Here is a 15752-nt window from a genome sequence, read left to right as displayed (position 1 = left end):
TGGATTGCCTGCTTCTGGCTGTGCACGGCACCCCTATATTCTATTCTTTGGTTTTCTTTCTGTGTTGGTGTTTATAGGCTCGCTGCTACCGCATTCACACAACCTGCCTCTCTCAAAGTTACTTTGAAGATACAGAAACAGTGTTTTGGGAAGGGAATTCCGGAATCTTCTAAGTCTTCCCCAAACTGGGAATCTATGTAGCTGTATTTGGAACCACGTTAGAGGCTAAATAGTTAAGATCCTTGAGGATGTTCCTTGCTGAATTTTTGGGAAGGATCCAAAAAGGGTCTTGGGAGATAATCAAATTAACCTTTTAAATCCTATTCAGGAAACCAAGGCCCAGAGAACTGCTCTGAGAAATATCCATGATGTGCCCCTCCTCCTTTACCCAAAGGACTCCTCTACATCTTCCCCAGACCATATTTTGGATCTCCAGAAGGGCAGCTGAGGATGGACAAGGGAGTCAGTAACCCCTGGAACCACTCATAGCCTCTTCTGTGGGCCCAGATGGGGAGGAGGCCTTCTAGTAAGAGAGTGAGGAAGAGAGGGAGGGCAAGAGGAAGGAAGGGGAGCCAGAGGTGGGAGTGGAAGAGGCAGCCTCGCCAGGGCTGATTGGCTCAGGAGGCCAGCCCTCTCCATGCGGTTTATAAGAGTTGGGGCTGCCCAGGGCTCCCTGCCGGTTCTCCGCGATCCAGGAGTCACCACCGGGCTCCCAGAGTGCGCTCCACGTTGAGGTCCCGCTTGGCCCCGAGCCTGCTTCGAGGCTGCCTTTGGAGTTGGCGGTGGGCAGAAGAGAAAGGGAGGGAGCGGTACAGGGAGGACAGCGCCCGAGAGAGCGGGCCGAGCGCCATGCGCCGTGCCAGCCGAGACTACACCAAGTACCTCCGCGGCTCCGAGGAGATGGGCAGCGGCGGCTCCGGCGCCCCGCACGAGGGCCCACTGCACGCCCCGTCGCCGCCCGCACCCGCTGCGTCGCACTCGCCTCCTGCGGCCTCACGCTCCATGTTCGTGGCTCTCTTGGGGCTGGGATTGGGCCAGGTGGTCTGCAGCGTCGCTCTGTTCCTTTACTTTAGAGCTCAGGTGAGTGACGCCTTCCCCAGGTGCGCGTGGTCGGCGCCGTCACCTTTTCCTTCTAGCAGTGGAGGGAAACAGTCCGGCGACCAGGCTCGGCTCCCCTGATCTTGCCACTTCAGGGGGGGAAAGTGACTCCAAGAGAGGGAGGGTCGGGCTAAAGACCGCGGGCGCACCTGCCCCATTCTCCTTATCCACACCCGTGTCCTGCAGCGTGCAGAGGCTGCACGTGTCGGGCCAGATGTTGGATTTGAATCCCCCCCGGAAATAGCATGGGCCGCTCACCTCTCCTGGAAGTCATTGCACACTTTCTCTCCCTTCCATTTCTCACTTGGAGTTAAGGATTAACTTAAGTCCACTTAAGGGGGGAAAATGAGCGCCTTCAGATGGGCATTGACCTTTTCGCTTCCCGCCCACCACCCAGTTCCTGGGATTGGTTGCTTTGCAGGTATCCTCCTGGCCCCAGTGCTGGAGGGCCGCGAGGTGCCCTCAGCCTTTGAAGTCCTGGGGGCGAAGCCCAGGGCATGAGCTGTGAGAATGACAGCGCTGCTGGAGTCGCCTAGACAGGAGCTGTGCTGCTGCCTCGCTGTCCTGTGGGGCTCAGCTCTAAGGGGTGAAGGAAGAGGGACAGCCCCACGAGCCTGACAGTGAGGTGGGCGGAGGAAGGAAGCAAGGTATGTGTGCTGGCACAGCCTCGCTTCAATCTAGCTGGTAACCAACCTTCGAAAAGATGAAGAGGCTGTGCAGGAGGGCTTAGAACTGCAGGGAGATAGTAGAAAGGAAGGGGTAAATTTGTAATATTATGCTTTCTGGTGGTTTATGCTCTTGTGTTTTCTTGGAAATTGCAGTGCCGTTGGTTGGATTCATTCAAATATTCTTGTCTAGTGCTGTGAACTCTTTCTCAGAGGAAGTGGAGGGCTGACTGTGCATTTTTTTTTTTTATGGGAAAAGAAAGTTGGGTTTGGACTTCATTGGTTTTCAGACTCAAAGGTGATTACTAAACCAAATTGAACGCATCAAAACACTGCATTGCTTGGATTGCATGGGTTTTTGACATGTGCCAGCATCTTGAACTCCCACTTTCATTCACAGGTTTTCTGATAAGCATTCATTATTCATTAGTATGCATTTTATAGCACTAGTGTAATTATGTACGAAAACAAAAATAGAAATGCTATGAGCAATCCTTCAGAAAATTTGTAATTTCATGTTAATAAACATAATTTTTCCCTGGTGAGATTTTTTTCTAAAACACAATTTTTGGAGTGGTTTGCTTGTGACATGGATTACACAAATTCATATGAAAATGACAACTTTTTAAACTTCATTGGAATGCTTTGCAGTCAAGTATGAATGGTTTGGGAACTGGGGTTGTGGCTCAGTGGTAGAGTGCTTGACTAGCACATTGAAGCACTGGGTTCTATTCTCAGCACCACATAAAAATAAATAAATAAAATGAATGGTTTATCCATTTTTCCCATCCTGCATTTTGTTAACAACCTTCATTTAATGCTTGTGTATTGAGAGTCTAAATTGTGCTATGAATGTGACTTCAGAATCAATTATTTCAATACACAATGTCTATTTACTATATGCATGGTGCCATATACCAGAGGATATCTCCAATAATGATACTACCCTTCTCTTATCTTTTTTACCACCTTAGGGACATGGCATTTCCCCAGCTGAAATAGTGAAGCAAGTGTTCAACATAGAGCAGTGGGCAATGGAGGAATTCTAGGGACCATGATGGAAACTGGCTTGGCTCTGTAGAAAAGAGTGACCAGCTGACTTTTTGTTCCAGTTGTTCAGCTTTCACAAAGGAATTCCAGTAATGGAGTGGGCTGAGCGATCTGTCCTGATGGTCACCTATCATCATCTGGATAGCACAGGAATAACAGCAAAACATTCAAAACCTTTCCCCAAAGCACAATTGTGAGTTAGTAAGCTTAGCTCTAAGTTTTTCTTTAGGAGACTTTAATGTCATCAGATTTCTGAGTACAATTTCCCTAACTGCTGCGAAGATTGGGGTTCTCTAAGACTTATGAAAACATTTTAGTTATTATTCTGCACTACATTTTTAAAAGGTCATCTCCTTTAGTAAAGAACTGGTATTAGAAGTAAAGTGTTCATATGAATACACCACCAGCTCTGATAGCATTTTATTGAGTTTAGTATCTACATTTGATTCCTAAAGAAATCCTAATCATTTAGGAAAAGGTTCTGAAATAGTTACAAATGAAATGCTTGGTGTCTGGAATTTATTTCAAAATAATTGATGGTGGGGGAAGGTAGCAAAGTGATTGCTTGTAAATGAAATAAGATTGGCCATGTGTTGTAATTGTAGTAGCTGGGTTATGGGTAAATAGGGGTTGAATCTACAGTTTTTTTCACCTTTATTTATTTTGAAGGTCTTCTTTCATAGTTCTGGCTAAGAAACAAAATGTTGTCACTGACAACGTTTTTGCTTTTATCGGGTCCTTTGAATCAGAACTTGGTGCCAAATGACAGAAGTTTTTTGAAAGCTGTGGACCAAGTACTTGGGATTTCTGAATTCATCTGAAGAAAATGACATCATCTAGTATCAGAGAATATGTTTATAACTTCAGTTAAAAATGATAAAGGAATCCAATTTTATTGTTTTAGTATAAAGGTAGGGGAAAGAAGTTATGCAAACTCTTAGGAAACAAACAAGTTTTTTTTTTTTTTTAAGCTTTAGATGCATTTAGAAGGATGCTCAGAGAAGTATAAAAATTAGCAACTTCAAAAATTTTTTTCCCATTCTCAGTTCATGTTTCAATAGTTAACAATGAATTAGTCCCTCTGACTGCTTTATATTGCTTATGCCTAGTTTATCTTGTTTTAAATATATGTACTAGATCCAATGTAGATTGGCTTTTCCCCTACCAACCCTGCCAAAGAGAAAATAGCATGTGGTTTGTGCTATATATTTAACACATAGTATTCATACTTTGGTTTACAAAGAAAAAAATCTTCTAAAATGATTGCTTGTAATATTTGTGCATTTTTTAAAACATGCATTATAACGAATTCAAAGTTTAGAGTTTAGCTGTAAGATAAGTTTTTCAGAAAACTCAAGCTCCTTGGCCCTTTTAACTCCTCCCCTCAACTTCTCAAAATGCACATACCAACCTCTTTGGCTGCTTTTTACCCAGGACAAACCTCCCCGCTTGAAAATCTGATGTGGAGATGTGCTAGCTGCCTGTTTGGGAAAAAAAAAAAAAAAAAAGATAACGAAGTAGCACAAATGTCAAGCATCCTGCCTCATTGAACCCAACAAATGATTAAGTTTCAAAGAAGTTTATATTTTAAAAAGTTTGTTTCACAGGTACCACTTCATCTGATAAGTGCATTTTAAAACACCTTTTTAAAATCAGATATTCAAGATTTAGTGTTTTCAGACATGCCTAGGTACAGTGACTTCATTTGTAACTCAGTTTGCTCAGATCTTTTGTGGAATTGTTGTGTTCTTCAGTTGAGTGTAATTTCCATGAAGGTAGAGACTGCCTGTTTTGCTCACTTTTTTTTTTTTTTTTTGCGGTACCTAGTATAGTACCTGGCATATTTAATTTAGTCAAGATGCTATCAGTGATTTGCACCACATTTGTTCATTTCTAATTTATAATGTGCATATAATCTAGTTACTAGCTAAAATAATACAAGTTTTCAGTCATTCCAATCCTCTATCTAGATTGTTGTGTGCCAAGTGTTAGGTGTTAGGTAGGAGATACCTTCATTTAGTCATTCAGTGAGTGCTTGCTGTGTCTCTGTCATTAATCCTGCTCCCTGCTTTGCATTTCCTTCACATAGAAGTTGACCTGTGTATGTGCTTGGCCTCATATGCCCCAAACCTCTGTTCACCTCTTTCCTCCTGTACATTGGAAGGAGAAAGACATTTAGTTGTAGGTTAAAAATGATTTCTAACAAGTGATCCTTAAATAAACAAAATAAATGAGTATATCAAAATTAATTCTGACATGCAATTAAGATTTCTTTGGGGAAAAACAATTGAGATTTTAAACATACTTGAGTTGCAAACAGTGGATCTGAACTACATTTTCCAAGTACTTGGGGAAAAGATTCAACAACTGGACTCTATTTTTAGAGATCTTGATGAAATTGGCCCAGGGTTGGGAGTAAGATCTGGGCTCGGGCATTTTTTTAAGAGATAAAGGAGAAGATCTTTGCATTCTATTTATTTGTATCAAATCATCAAACCATTATTCATGAGTCAGTATTTTCATACTAATTAGTGATACTGATTTTAAAACTAGTGTCCAGAGAAATTTGATGTCATTTTAAGAGCAGAAATCTATATGTTTGTGTACTTGACATTTTAAGACATCATTTCTCTAATTTTAATATAGGTAGTGTGCCCGAGTGGAGTCTAAGATTCTGAATTTCTGACAAGCTTCTGGTGATCCCATGTTTCTGGGGCTGCTTGGACTCTACTGAGAGAGTACTGAGAATGCAGAGGACCACTGCTCCTGTTACACAGCTTAGTTTGTCATTAAGACTCAAGCTTAACCAATGGTAGGGTTCCCAGGCATTGCTCTATGAATGACACATTGTTCCTTCAGCTCCACACTTTTCTGGTACTAAGCCAACTGAGGTCTTCGAATGATTCTGCTTTCTTTTCTGAGGTCTGAACTTGGTGACCCTTCATATTGGTTGCCTAAGCTTTCTCGATTTTGTAGGATACTTTTAGGCATAAGTGAGCAGTTTTAGTCAGCTTGTGTGTGTGTGTGTGTGTGTGTGTGTGTGTGTGGCTGTGACCAAAAGACCTGACAATAACAACTTTAGAGGAAGAAAAGTTTATTTGGGGCTCACAGATTCAGAGGTCTCAGTCCATAGATGGCCAACTCTGTTGCTCTGTTCTGGAGGGGAGGCATAACATCATGGCAGGAGGGCATGTCAGAGGGAAAAAGCTCAGCACATGACAATCAGGAAGCAGAGAGAGATTCTGCTCAACTAGAACACAATCTACACCCCAAAATCATGCCCTCAGGGACCAATCTCCTTCAGCCACCTAGTTAATCTATTCACATGAATTAATGCACTGATTAGGTTAAAGCTCTCATAACCTAATTATTTCACCTCTGAAAGGTCTTGTATTATCTCACACAGGAGCTTTTGGGGAACACCTCATATCTAAACCATAACATGAGCCTTAAAAAGAAAAAAATGATGTGATTGGGAGCTGTTCTTCTATAAACACTCACACATTCTGATTCACATTAATTATTCTAAAGAAAATAGGAGAAATAAACATAGTTTGCAAATAGTTTTGCTTTATGGTGGTACTTCTTGATTATAGATCATCCTTGTATTTGCAAGACTGGAATAATAAAATTTGCCTTCGTGAGTGCATACTTTTAAAAGGCTGTCATTTCATTTTGGGGAATTTCAGATATAGATGGAATACTTTACAGTTTATTTCTGATGGTTGGTTAATAAACCTGTACATATTTTCATATATTTTTTAAAAACTAATTAAATCAGAGAAAGAGTGACTCCCCCCCCCCTTTTTTTTTGGTACTGGAGATTGAACCCAGGGGCAGTCAACCACTGGGCCACATCCCCAGCCATATTTTTTGTGTTTTCTTTAGAGACAGGGTCTCATTGAGTTGCTTAGCACCTTGCCATTGCTGAGACTGGCTTTGAACTTGCGATCCTTCCACCTCAGCCTCCCAAGTCACTGGGATTACAAGCATGCGCCACAGCACCTGACTGAAAGAGTGACTTAGTATTAATTCTGACTGAGCTTTGGTTAATGTAAACTTATGCAGTTCTTCCTTTTTTTTCCAATTTTTTGGGGTCTAGTTTGTATCTACTAATAAGCAAATGCACATAAAGTACCTTGAATTTTTTAAAAGAAAGGACAGGTGAAACTATTATTATTAAAATGTCTATGGCTGATTATCAGTTTTCTTTATTTAGCAGTTGAAACCACTGCAAAAGTTTGCCTGAGCCCTTGCCAGAAAACACTGGAAGCTTGCCTGTCAGGAGCTGACAGGCAGTGTATAGCAGTGCTTAAAGTAGTGCTGGTGCTAGATACCTGTTTTAACCAAATGATCAGCTAATGAACCCAGAGAATAATGTAGGTGGTACAATCCCTTACATTACACAAATTTTAGCATTCCCTAGTACCTTGTTCCAAGGTGATGCTTATACAGCGCTCCCCACTCTAATGTGACACCAAATATATCCCACATATATTTCCAAACACCCTCTGATAGATGTACTACTCCAATTTGAGAAATACCGAAGAGAGTTTCAACTAAAAGAGGAATTATACTTACAGCTTCAGGTTTGGTTTAGAGTTATGAAATAGATTTCTCTCTCCCTTTGGATGATTAAAATATTCATTGATTAAGGCAAAAGACCAGGCAGGTATGGGGATTAGAGATGGTGTTAATTTCCCCTGATTTATGTATTCTTCAAAATCCCATCTAGCCTGCTGCATATGTCTTAGAGACAAAACCTTTTTCTACCTCTACTGGTCACAGGTGATTTCCTTGATGCCCTCCCTCTGAGGACTTTCAGGTTATTAGTCTTGAGAAGCTCCCTGTGAATCACACATTTCTGATTATGAAAATCTACCACCCAACTTCACTTTGGTTGTGGATGATAGTTAGCCACTCATCAAAATGAATTAGAAGTCAATGCTTTCATCAACTGAAGGGTAATTATATTAACTGTTAATCATTGGGGACATAAAAACTCTTGCAAGAATGAACTTTTTTGTTCTCAAGTCACACTTTATTAAACAGCAGAATAATTAACAGTAACCCCTCCTAATGTCCTTACTTTCTCCCTGCTCAGATGGATCCGAATAGACTATCTGAGGATGGCACTCACTGCATTTATAGAATTTTGAGACTCCATGAAAATGCAGACTTGCAAGACACAACTTTGGAGAATGAAGACACAAAATTAATACCTGATTCGTGTAGGAGAATTAAACAGGCCTTTCAAGGAGCCGTGCAAAAGGTAAGTCCACACTGAGGTTAATAAGTTAAGGGCCCTTGCTGATTCTACAATTAGCAAATATTAAAACTTGCCAAGTGCTATTGACTCTGTTCTTTTTATTTTAGTGATTTGTAAAAGAGTTAAAGAGAATGTTTTAAAGAGATTAGCAGAATTCTTTCAAAGTAGTAGTGGTTAATTATGGCATACAGAGACATTCATGCAAAATTCTTTTCTTTCCCTTCTACTTAAGAGGAGGGATTTAAATTTGTACGTGGAAAGAGCACAAAGGTGCCCTGTGGTTGCTAGTTTGAATTCCTGAAGATAGAAACCATTCCCCAGATTCACAGGATTTCCTGGTAGCTATTTCCTTTACATTAGTTTTGAAATGGTAGGATCCCCTCTTCTACATCTGAGATCAGGGGCTCTGATGAAAAGCAATTGTAACTGGGCCTTTGTTGTCATGCATGTGAAAAGATAAGCATGCACAGCAGAATTCTAAAATAGCTGCCTGTTTTATTTCCTAGAAAAAAACCACCTAAGAATTCTGTAGCTCAGAATTATTTTACCTACTGGCTCCACCAAAAACTGGGTAGAACCCAAATAGTGACTTCTATGCGAAACAAAACAACAACAATAACAACAAAAGAATGTGCATTGCTTTTCGGCACCACATCTGCATCCATCTATACATCCCAACTTCTATTTTGCAACTGCCTGGATTATTTCTTATCATCTCAGAGTAAATTCTGGAGTCCTCAAAACCATTAAATCTAAATATAATTTTAGTTTATTTTTTAAAAATCCATATAGAGCAATAGCATACTTTTATGAGTGTATCTATCAATCAGAGTAAAGGTAGGGAGATGAAGCTGTTTTTGGTAAAACTAACTAACAGAGGTAAATGTCTGTAACCCACGTAGAGTTTAGGTTTGCTTTGGATTTTATCAAATTTAAGATACCACCTACTTTCAGCTTCTTCTTTATCTCATGCTATCTAAGAAAGAAAAGATATTGATTAAAAAATTGAACACGATCATCATAGATTCTAGTTGCATCTTAATTTCAGGAATATTATACTGTAAAAATGTGTATCTTAGAATAACATACATATTCTGATATGTATAAAAAGCACGTTGCTTATGAAAATTAGTTTTTCATTATAATTAGTAAGTGCTTAACTTTATGCAATAGATGTATAAAATGTGGTTTAATTTCATTGTTCTTTTTGTCTTATGTTATAATTTTTGAGCTACAGCAATAGCAATTCTGCTAATCTATTCATTTTCATTGTTATGTTTCATGTCATTAGTTTATTTTTTACTCTGTCTGTGAAGCTTCTCTCTCAAATACTGGGTGATCAATCTACAAACAGCTATATACATGTACTAGGAATAATCTCTCTCTTTTTATCCGGGGGGAGTACTGAGGATTGACCTCAGGGGCACTCAATCACTGAGCCACATCCTCAGCCCTATTTTGTATTATATTTAGAGAATGGTCTCAACTGAGTTGCTTAGTGCCTCGCAGTTGCTGAGGCTGGCTCTGAACTAGAGATCCTCCTGTCTCAGTCTTGAGCCACTGGGATTACAGGCATGGGCCACCACGCCCGGCAGGAATAATCTTTAATTGAAAGCTGAATCCCTTATTCAAATGATTTCAGTTAGGTAAATTATTGTGTCTTAATTTTCTGTTTATATCAACCCATATTTTATCTCCTTAAAACAAAGAGATAAACTTTTAATTTCCTTGATGCTCTTGTTCCTAATAAAGTATCTTTTTAGTTTATTATGGAAGAAATAGTATTCAAGACCAGCCAACATAATTTTGGAAATAAATAATATTAAGAGTAGATACCTGAACATTTACTATAAGAATCCAAGAATGTATCTTAACAATAGGTCAAAGAAGAAAAACATGTTATTTCCTAGAGCCTGAGATGTGACTGAAAACATTTTGCAACTATTCCATTAGAAAATACTGTTAGATGGATTCTTGATGTTTCAGAAATATCTCAAACTGCAAGTTAGCTAAGGATGAAAATTAGGAGTATTTCTCTTAAAGCGAGGAACACAAGAAAGAGGCCCACTGTCCCCACAATATTTAACATTGTTTCTGGAGGTGCTAGGAAATGAAATTATAACAAACAGTAAAATAAGAAAATAGAAGAGAGGAGAAGGCATAATTTGCATGTGGCATGATTATGTACTTAAGAAAATTCAAATGTAACTGAAAGGCTACAGGCAAAACAAAACAAATCTGTTTATAAGAATGAATAAGTAATAATCACTCGTTGTCCCATTTTCCAACAATAATTACAAAATATGAATTAACAATTCCATATGTAATTTGTAAAATAAATGCCCTAAAAATAAATGTAATAAGAAACATACAAGGCCTATATAAATAAAACTAGAAAACTCTACAGAGACATTTAAAATAGAATTAGATAATATACAGACATAACTATGTATAGGCATAGTAATTGTTGCAGTATAACTTGGGTAAAGGATAGCAGACAAATTCATAGAAAAGAACAAACACCTTCGAGTAGATCTTATTGTGTATCTGTATATGTGGGTGTTGGTGTGTATATAATTTAGTATATAATTTGTATTCCATAAGTGGACATAGTTTAGATATTAAAAAGTGGGATTGGAACAATTTGTTTACTTTTTAAAAAAATGTTAGCCTTTCATCATGTCCTAAGGGAAAGCAAATGCAGACCATCTGATGGCTCTCTAACATTCTCTGTTGTTTATGGAATTTTCTTCCACTACCTGCCCCATCAGGACTTATCAATTTCCTTCAAGATTTCTGAGTGACTGCTTAGATAGTATAAAAAGCCATCTTGTACTTAAAGGTGTTGATAAGCAAAAAATGGCAGAATTTTTACTATTTTGGGAGGCTTTTGGAGATATGTTTCTGTATTCCAAATGAGTAACATTAATTATGAGCAATTCAGCGCCTGGAAAACCAGAAGGACAAAGATTTTTGGGCAGGCAAAATTAATCAACTTCTTTTGTTATTGTTTTAATTCTAGTAATAGGTTATTAAGACTAACAAGATGAGTAGAACTTTATTTCATTTATTTCGCATTTGTTTTTGTTGCGCCATTGGATTTTAACTTTTTCACATAGATAATAATATACACAGTAATCCTTTTAAAAATGGCTATAATATACTAATGCATATTGGTGTAATGTGCAAATTATAACAAACCAATGTGTACTGGATATAAGATACCATTTCTTTTCCCTAGACCAGGGAGGAGATGAGTGCTATCCATATCTTATCATTAAAATCGACCAGCATCTATTAAGTATACGTGCTGTTCCAGGCACGATGCCACATCTTTTCTTTTATATATCCAAGGTTTTACTTTTCTCTTATCCTAGCCTAATTAATTATATGTCAAATGAATTATCCTTTGATGAGGATTATTGGTTAATATGATATTCTGTACAACTTGCCAATATAATCAGATTTCTTATTTTTCTTGACACTGCTAAAAATAGGATGATGTATTAGGCATTTATTAGTAGTTTGTAATTTTTACTCTTAGTTCTAATGTAGATATCAAGTGAATCCATAAAGCAAAATTACATGTGTGGCTGCAATCATTATTGAGAGATCAACCAACCCATCCAGTGGTAACAAATACCAGACATAAGCACAATATCACATTATATGTGTGCAAAAAGTGGTGTTTACCCAGCCTGTCTTTGGTCAGACAAGTAATGCAGTTTTTTTCCTCTTTTTTTGTTTGTGGCTGAGTTTTCTTGGCTTTTCCCCCCCATTTAGCACAGAGCTCTGAGAGCCTCTCAGTGATCCAATTCTACCAACCACAGTTTATAAAGTCTGTCATAACAGTCTATGACAATAAAGAAAACACTGGTATAAATAATGGTGTCTGATTTGTAAAGTGATTCTTGTTTTCAGTTTTGGCAGCTTCCTTGGCCTCTGCTAGCCACGGTGGGGGTGGGGAGAGTGGTGAGCTCAGGCCTTAATGAGGACTGCCCTGCATGGCAAGGAGGGCACTTGGCCCTCCTACCTCCTGGCCAGTCTCAGTGGAGAGCCATCTGTTTATGTGCTAACTATACATTCTGTGCCCTTGGGTGAGGCCCTGACTCTGCCTGACTTTAGTGTGCCAGGTTGTTGATTGCACATTGGCTTGTTTCTGAAAAACTCTCTGAAACTTACTTGCAAAAATATTTGAAAGAATGATGTGTAGAAGATCAATATACAGATGACACAAATCACCTTGCTCTCCAAAGTGAGATGTCCAATGAATTCAAGATTATCTCCTAAGAGGTAGAGAGGAAGCATGAGCACTTATCAGTATATTTATTATTTGGTATTAGCTTTTAAAAGATGGTGAATATTTTGTGATGTGCATAATATCCAGGAGTGTTTTTATTTAATATTTTAAGTAAATATCTATGTATATTTGGGAGCATTAAAATATTTTCTCCGGTTAGAGCTAAATCATTAGAAATGTTTGGTGACTATGGAACAAAACTTCAAGATCCATCAGGACACAGCTGTAGTCAGTTTGCACACATTTGGATACATTGTCCCTAATGTATTTTCAGGAATGAACTTAAATAAGAACAAGTAAGTGATGGATGACTTATTGAACTTCAGAAAGGAATATTTTTAAATGAATGAGGACTTCTACCAACTCATCAACTCATAAAGCCATTCAAGAATGTTATAAACCTGGTTCTTACCTGATGCTTCATCAGAGCTAAAACTGATAATTATAAATATCATAGGCCAAGGTAGTAATGCTTCATACAGTCATAAAACAGGTTAATTTATGTTAGATGCTGTATCCAGCTGGACTTGTCATTTGAGCCACATTCTTCTTAGGTCTGCTCACCTCTCCTTGGCCTGCTCACAATGTAGAGGCAGGCCTGCAATGGGAACTAAAATCCTGACTCTGGCTTCTTATATACGTAGGGTTCTATCAAGTTTTGTAACTGTACTCCAGAATATGAAAGGCCAGTGATGATAATGACTATCAATCAGTCATCTCTTAGGCATTTTGCAGAGTGTAGGTCTCTGAACCTCTAACAAAGGACTTATTAGAGAATGACCAGGGAGCTATAGTTGTTGAACAAGTCATTCTTACCTCCAGTTCTTTCTTGATTCCCGGGGGGATCAGTGGTATATATTTGGCCTCAACTCCTTCAGGATTCCAAATGTAAATGCACAGTATCCCCTGAAGAATCCAGAGGTAAGCCACCCAGGATTAGTAGGGATGCCTCTCCATCCTCAATATGTCCCGTCATTCTGTGTCCAAGTTTATATTTCCATTTGTTGTCATTTCTTCCTTTCTTTTTTTAAATATTTTGATAGACACAATACCTTTGTTTTATTTATTTATTTTTATGTGGTACTGAGGATCAAACCCAGTGCCTCACACATGTGAGGCAGACACTCTACCACTGAGCCACAACCCCAGCCCCTCTTTCTTTCTTTTTTATAACCTGTGGTTTTATTTTTCTTTTTGATGACATTAATACAAAAATTTTTAAAAATTATTTGTTCTAATTAGTTGTACATGATAGCAGAATGCATTTCAACTCATTGTACATAAGTGGAGCACAACTTTTCATTTCTCTGGTTGCACACAATGCAGCGTGACACCATTCATGCAATCCTACATGTACAAAGGGTAATAATTTCTGTCTCATTCCACCATCCTTCACACCCCCCATACTCCCCTCCTTTTACTCATTATCCTCTAGACAAGGAAGGGATTAAAGAAAAAGTCAGTGTGGTACCTAAGAGTTGAGACATTACTACTAATAGCATCCTATTGGCTGGAGGTTACTCTTAAGACCATACCTTGCTTCAGAGGATGCTGGACAATGTTGTCTCTAGCAGATAGTTCATTTGTCCATAAACCTTAAGGAAGCAGATTGCCTATAACTAATAGGGAAAAGAAGAGCATGGGTGTGAGGGAAGAATGAGGAGACTCTGATATTCACTAGCCCCTGCATAGTTAGGAAAATGGACAAGCAAGAGTTAACTCTGAATACACAAGTGTATAAATATAAAGTTTCCATAGTCAACATTTTCTTTTCTTTCTCCCTCCTTTCCTCCCTCCCTTCCTTTCCTCCTTCCTTCCTTCCTTTCTCTTTTAAACAGCCTTTATCTTTTTGAGGAAGTTTTATGGATATCCATTTAAATACATTTGTGATGTTGAATAAACCTAACAATTTTTGCAAGGTTTTGTGAATTCAAGAGCATTAATTTAAAACCAAAAAATTCAAAGATGAAGTGATTGTGTTTTCGCCATATATAAAGTGAATCCCTCAGAATTTCAGTCTTGATTATTGTTAAGAAGCCATTCCTAATTTTAAGCGAAAGTAAATAAGAAATCAATTAAAATTTAAATAGATTGTATCTGCTTGTAAAATTGTAATGCATAGACTTGTTTTATAGCCATTATTTCTCATTTGCTTTTTGGTTAACAAAAAGAAAGACAAGGGGAAAAATTAAACCCTATTCATTGTCTCTTTGCCTTTGTATATAAGTATACAAAATTTCTTGTGCCCAAGAAATTTTCTCATAAACCCACAAGGAAACTTGAGTTTTGGGGCATCGATGTTCCCAAATCAAGATGTTAGTCATGTAGTGGTTTTCCAATAGGATTTCATCTCTGTTTGCCATACAGTTTTGGGAACTGCAATTCAACCCCAATCATATTTTGCATTTATAGAAGCTGTCTTTATGGGAAATTTGAAGTCAGACCCACAGAGTTTTCCTATAAAACCAAGGCCATCTACTGCCTTTTGCCCAACAATAGGCTTTTGGCAGTGTGTTCAATCTCAGGGGAGGCCCAGGGAAGAAGGCAGGAGTTAGGAGGTTTGCAAGAGGGAAATAACTGGTGCATGACATTGTCAGAGATGGGCTTATATTTGTGCTACATGTACCCCAGGGGAGAAGAAAAGGTATTCCAGGTAGACATCTTTAAAGAAACATAGAACTGAAAGGATGTGCATGAAAGGGGAGCATTTGTTATGTGGCCTGAGATCTTGGGCTGATTCTAGAAGTAAATGGGACTGAGGGCCTTTCACTGGTGAGGGACAGATTGGATTGTTTTGCCAGGCAGGGCTCATCCCAGGAGAGGGAAAACCTCTGCAATCAGGGAAAAAGTGGTGCCCCAGAGCAGTGCTTCCCTAGCTTGCTGAATTTTAAGATTTACTAGAGGTCCATGTTAATAATGATGATGATATAAAAGGGCTCCGGAATCCATCACTGGAGATTCTGATTTGGTGGGCTGGGCGTGCTCCTGTCACTTCTTCAAAGCATCCTAAGGAGAGGTGAGAGCCACTGGACAGACAAGCCATTTGTGAATAAAGTGTCTGCTGTGAACTTGAATCGAGGCTGCGTGGTGTGGGAAAGGTGGCCTTGGGCATTGTAGAGAGCTGTCTGTATCTGAGGTGATCAGATAAACAATGTGGCTCGAACTTTTTGAAGTCTAGAGTTCCATTCTGGGAAAGTACCATTCTCGTGGAACATCCTGGGGTGCTACCCCAGCCTACAATCTTTGGCTTTTGAGAATGCTAAGGTTTAGGAGGTAGCAGTGACAATAGTGAAAATACTAATTATACCCTCAAAAGCTCATACTCATCAATGTTTTGGTGAATTGGAGCCCTTGTCCTCACGCCCATGAT

The 15752-nt window shown here is 38.8% G+C and overlaps 1 protein-coding gene across 1 annotated transcript in view; it reads left to right on the top strand.

Moving 5' to 3' along the window:
• The first annotated feature begins 476 nt into the window (after window positions 1–476).
• The window catches only part of Tnfsf11 (TNF superfamily member 11), a 33241-nt gene continuing 17965 nt past the window's right edge, over window positions 477–15752 (top strand). Inside the window, exons 1-2 of the mRNA XM_015484032.2 lie at window positions 477–1080; window positions 7918–8085. Coding sequence (XP_015339518.1) covers window positions 850–1080; window positions 7918–8085 — 399 coding nt within the window. The 5' untranslated portion in view covers window positions 477–849. The remainder of the gene's footprint in view (window positions 1081–7917; window positions 8086–15752) is intronic.

Source organism: Marmota marmota, unplaced genomic scaffold (genome assembly GCF_001458135.2).
Source record: "Marmota marmota marmota unplaced genomic scaffold, marMar, whole genome shotgun sequence".
Lineage (NCBI taxonomy): Eukaryota > Metazoa > Chordata > Mammalia > Rodentia > Sciuridae > Marmota > Marmota marmota.
Note: the sequence above shows the minus strand (reverse complement) of the source record. Positions and strands in the feature narration are given on the sequence as shown.